At 58.8% G+C, this 5,394-nt stretch overlaps 1 protein-coding gene across 1 annotated transcript in view; it reads left to right on the top strand.

Annotated features, from left to right (window-relative positions):
- Positions 1-3,349: 3,349 nt before the first annotated feature.
- Positions 3,350-5,394, top strand: part of LOC137312353 (cardiotrophin-1-like) — a 14,286-nt gene continuing 12,241 nt past the window's right edge. Inside the window, exon 1 of the mRNA XM_067978925.1 lies at positions 3,350-3,546. Within this exon, the coding sequence (XP_067835026.1) occupies positions 3,523-3,546 (24 nt within the window). The 5' untranslated portion in view covers positions 3,350-3,522. The remainder of the gene's footprint in view (positions 3,547-5,394) is intronic.

Raw genomic sequence — 5,394 nt, forward strand, 5'->3', positions numbered from 1 at the left:
CAGGGCTGGGAGGACTGACTGCAGCGCCACCCTCAGGCTGGAAGGACTGACTGCAGGGATGGGAGGACTGACTGCAGCGCTCCCCTCAGGCTGGGAGGACTGACTGCAGGGCTGGGAGGACTGACTGCAGCGCCACCCTCAGGCTGGAAGGACTGACTGCAGGGATGGGAGGACTGACTGCAGCGCCACCATCAGGCTGGGAAGACTGACTGCAGGGCTGGGAGGACTGACTGCAGCGCCCCCCTCAAGCTGGGAGGACTGACTGCAGGGCTGGGAGGACTGACTGCCACGCCCCCCCCTCAGGCTGGGAGGACTGACTGCAGGGCTGGGAGGACTGACTGCAGCACCCCCCTCAGGCTGGGAGGACTGACTGCAGGGCTGGGAGGACTGACTGCAGCGCCCCCCTCAGGCTGGGAGGACTGACTGCAGGACTGGGAGGACTGACTGCAGCGCCCCCCTCAGGCTGGGAGGACTGACTGCAGGGCTGGGAGGACTGACTGCAGGGCTGGGAGGACTGACTGCAGCGCTCCCCTCAGGCTGGAAGGACTGACTGCAGGGCTGGGAGGACTGACTGCAGCGCTCCCCTCAGGCTGGGAGGACTGACTGCAGGGCTGGGAGGACTGACTGCAGCGCCCCCGTCAGGCTGGGAGGACTGACTGCAGGGCTGGGAGGACTGACTGCAGCGCTCCCCTCAGGCTGGGAGGACTGACTGCAGGGCTGGGAGGACTGACTGCAGCGCTCCCCTCAGGCTGGGAGGACTGACTGCAGGGCTGGGAGGAGTGACAGCCACGCCCCCGTCAGGCTGGGAGGACTGACTGCAGGGCTGGGAGGACTGACTGCAGCGCTCCCCTCAGGCTGGGAGGACTGACTGCAGGGCTGGGAGGATTGACTGCAGCGCTCCCCTCAGGCTGGGAGGACTGACTGCAGGGCTGGGAGGATTGACTGCAGCGCCCCCCTCAGGCTGGGAGGACTGACTGCAGGGCTGGGAGGACTGACTGCAGCGCCACCCTCAGGCTGGAAGGACTGACTGCAGGGATGGGAGGACTGACTGCAGCGCTCCCCTCAGGCTGGGAGGACTGACTGCAGGGCTGGGAGGACTGACTGCAGCGCCACCCTCAGGCTGGAAGGACTGACTGCAGGGATGGGAGGACTGACTGCAGCGCCACCATCAGGCTGGGAAGACTGACTGCAGGGCTGGGAGGACTGACTGCAGCGCCCCCCTCAAGCTGGGAGGACTGACTGCAGGGCTGGGAGGACTGACTGCCACGCCCCCCCCTCAGGCTGGGAGGACTGACTGCAGGGCTGGGAGGACTGACTGCAGCACCCCCCTCAGGCTGGGAGGACTGACTGCAGGGCTGGGAGGACTGACTGCAGCGCCCCCCTCAGGCTGGGAGGACTGACTGCAGGACTGGGAGGACTGACTGCAGCGCCCCCCTCAGGCTGGGAGGACTGACTGCAGGGCTGGGAGGACTGACTGCAGGGCTGGGAGGACTGACTGCAGCGCTCCCCTCAGGCTGGAAGGACTGACTGCAGGGCTGGGAGGACTGACTGCAGCGCTCCCCTCAGGCTGGGAGGACTGACTGCAGGGCTGGGAGGACTGACTGCAGCGCCACCCTCAGGCTGGAAGGACTGACTGCAGGACTGGGAGGACTGACTGCAGCGCCCCCCTCAGGCTGGGAGGACTGACTGCAGGACTGGGAGGACTGACTGCAGCGCTCCCCTCAGGCTGGGAGGACTGACTGCAGGGCTGGGAGGACTGACTGCAGCGCCACCCTCAGGCTGGAAGGACTGACTGCAGGGCTGGGAGGACTGACTGCAGCGCTCCCCTCAGGCTGGGAGGACTGACTGCAGGGCTGGGAGGACTGACTGCAGCGCCACCCTCAGGCTGGAAGGACTGACTCCAGGGATGGGAGGACTGACTGCAGCGCCACCATCAGGCTAGGAGGAGTGACTGCAGGGTTGGGAGGAGTGACTGCAGCGCCACCATCAGTCTGGGAGCAGGGACTGCAGGGCTGGGAGGAGTGACGGCAGCACCCCCATCAGGCCGGGAGGAGGTACTGCAGGGCTGGGAGGAATGACTCCAGCACCCCCCTCAGGCCGGGAGGAGTAACTGCAGGGATCAATCAACACCAAGAAGGGATGATCTGGGTCATTATCTCACTGCTGTTTGTGGGATCTTGCTGTGCGCAAATTGGCTGCCGCGTTTCCCACATTACAACAGTGACCGCACCTCGAAAAGTACTGGATTGACTGAGAGGCGTTTTTGGGACGTCCTGAGGTTGTGAAAGGAGCTGGAGAATTGGGAGACTTTTCATTTCTCCCGATTGATAAAGGAGTTCTCAAGCCAGAGGCAGGAGATACCTGGACCTCCTCAGACACTGTCAGGGGGACGTTGCACAGGCTGTGTTTGGGAATCGGCTGTATGGGGCTGATCTCACGGGCGGTAATTGCTACTGGTCAGGGGGATGAGAAAGGCCGGAAATGGGGACAGCTCATTCAAAACCCACTCATTGCACACACCACATTAAAACCCAGTCTGCTACAGGATCCGCAGGAAAGTCCGTCATCAGCTCCTCTCCCCAAACTTATTTCAAACTGATTCATACCGATTATCTGGTTACTGTCTCAGCAATGGGTTCAAATTAGATTCCAGCCTGTAACTCACTCCCGGGTATCTGTTATTCTATATATGAACCCCCCGAACCCCTCGATTAGATTCCAGCCTGTAACTCACTCCCGGGTATCCGTTATTCGATATATAAAACCCCCCCGAACCCCTCGATTAGATTCCAGCCTGTAACTCACTCCCGGGTATCTGTTATTCTATATATAAACCCCCGAACCCCAGATTAGATTCCAGTCTGTAACTCACTCCCGGGTATCTGTTATTCTATATATAAACACCCCGAACCCCTCGATTAGATTCCAGTCTGTAACTCACTCCCGGGTATCTGTTATTCTATATATAAACCCCCCGAACCCCTCGATTTGATTCCAGTCTGTAACTCACTCCCGGGTATCTGTTATTCTACATATAAACCCCCCCGAACCCCTCGATTAGATTCCAGTCTGTAACTCACTCCCGGGTATCTGTTATTCTATATATAAACCCCCCCGAACCCCTCGATTAGATTCCAGTCTGTAACTCACTCCCGGGTATCTGTTATTCTATATATAAACCCCCCCGAACCCCTCGATTCGATCCCAGTGAATAACTCTCTCTCTGTTGGGCCACACGCAGTGATCCAGTGCTGGTGTTACCAAGGGCTCTGTCTGTGTTGCCCGGGTCTGAGATTTCTCTGCAGGCAGGAGAATACGTCCCTCGATCAGCTGGTCTACAGTCACTGCCAAGCCCGGCAGCCAGGGCCACCTGACACAAACAGAGGCCGACAGCTCGGAGATTAAGAGAGCCGGGGGGGAGGCGTCGGGGGTTTGGAGAGATTCAGGACCCCTCTACCTCCGAGTCGACGCTTTTCCTGTGGGACTCTCCCTGGAACGGGGGCAGGGGGAACGTGAGGATCAATGTGGGACACAAATTCTGGACAGGTATTTCCGAGAAGGCTGGTTATCCATTGGAGAACTGTTCGGGTGATATGTGGCTGTGAACAGAGGCACACGGTCCCTCTCACTAATCCCCAATCAGCTCTCAGGCTGCAGCTGTTGGAACTGTAATCTGTGTCTTGTCAATCTTACTCACGCATTCAGTCAGTCCCTCTCTCCCTCTCCCTCTCTCCCTCTCCCTCTCTCTCCCTCTCCCTCTCTCCCTCTCTCTCCCTCTCTCTCTCTCTCTGTCTCCCTCCCTCTCTCCCTCTCCCTCTCTCCCTCTCCCTCTCCCTCTCTCTCTCTCTCTCCCTCTCTCCCTCTTTCTCTCTCGCTCTCTCTCTCTCTCTGTCTCTCTCTCTCCCTCTCTCTCTCCCTCTCTCTCTGTCTCCCTCTCTCCCTCTCCCTCTCTCTCTCTGTCTCCCTCTCTCTCTCCCTCTCTCTCTGTCTCTCTCTCCCTCTCTCTCTGTCTCCCTCTCTCTCTCTCTGTCTCTCTGTCTCCCTCTCTCCCTCTCTCTCTCTGTCTCTCTCTCTCCCTCTCTCTCTCTGTCTCTCACACTCTCTCTCACTCTATCTTTCTCTCTCTCTCCCTCTCGCTCTCTCTCTAATTCTGTCTCTCTCTCTCTTTCTCCCTCCCTCGATCTCTCCCTCTCTCTCCTCCCCCTCTCTCTCTCTCTGTCTCACTCTCTGTCTCTCTCTCCCTCCCTCCCGCTCTCTCTCTAATTCTGTCTCTCTCTCTCTCTTTCTCCCTCTCTCGATCTCTCTCGCTCTCTCCTCCCCCTCTCTCTCTCCCCTCTCTCTCTCCCTCTCTCTCTCCCTCTCTCTCGGTCTCTATCTCTCTCCCCCCCCTCTCTCCCTCTCTCGATCTCTCTCTCTCTCTCCCCCCTCTCTCTCTCTCTCCTCCCCCCCTCTTTCTCTCCCCCCTCTCTCTCCCTCTCTCTCGCTCTCGCTCTCTTTCTCTCTCTCTCTCTTTCTCCCTCTCTCAGTCTCCCCCCCTCTCTCTCTCTGTCTCTCGCCCCCTCTCTATCTCCCTCTCTCTCCACCTCTCTCTCTCTCCCTGTCTGTCGCTCTGTCTCTCTCTCTCTGTCTCTTGCCCCCTCTCTCTCTCCCTCTCTCTCCACCTCTCTCTCTCTCCCTGTCTGTCACTCTGTCTCTCTCTCTCTCTCTGTGTCTCTCTCTCTTACTCTCCGCCTGTCTGTCTCTCTCTGTCTCCCCCACTCTGTCTCTCTCACTCTCTATCTCTCTCAGTGTCTATCTCTCTCTTTGTCTCTGTCTCTGTGGGAGGGTCAGTACTGAGGGAGCGCCGCACTGTCGGAGGGTCAGTACTGAGGGAGCGCCGCACTGTCGGAGGGTCAGTACTGAGGGAGCGCTGCACTGTCGGAGGGTCAGTACTGAGGGAACGCCGCACTGTCGGAGGGTCAGTACTGAGGGAGCGCCGCACTGTCGGAGGGTCAGTACTGAGGGAGCGCTGCACTGTCGGAGGTGCCGTCTTTCGGATGAGACGTTAAACCGAGGGCCCCGTCTGCCCTCTCAGGTGGACGTAAAAGATCCCACGGCCACTATTGGAAGAAGAGCAGGGGGGAGTTCTCCCCGGGGTCCTGGGGCCGATATTTATCCCTCGACCAACATCACTAAAAAAAACAGATGATCCGGGTCATTCTCACATTGCTGTTTGTGGGATCTTGCTGTGCACAAATTGGCTGCTGCGTTTCCCACATTACAACAGTGACCGCACTTCAAATGGGACGTGAACTGCTTTGAGGCAGAGATAGAGAGAGGGAGAGAGAGAAAGAGAGAGAGAGAGAGAGAGTCAGAAAGACAGAGCGAGAGACAGAGAGAGGGAGAGAGAGACAA

This window comes from Heptranchias perlo, unplaced genomic scaffold (genome assembly GCF_035084215.1).
Source record: "Heptranchias perlo isolate sHepPer1 unplaced genomic scaffold, sHepPer1.hap1 HAP1_SCAFFOLD_426, whole genome shotgun sequence".
NCBI lineage: Eukaryota > Metazoa > Chordata > Chondrichthyes > Hexanchiformes > Hexanchidae > Heptranchias > Heptranchias perlo.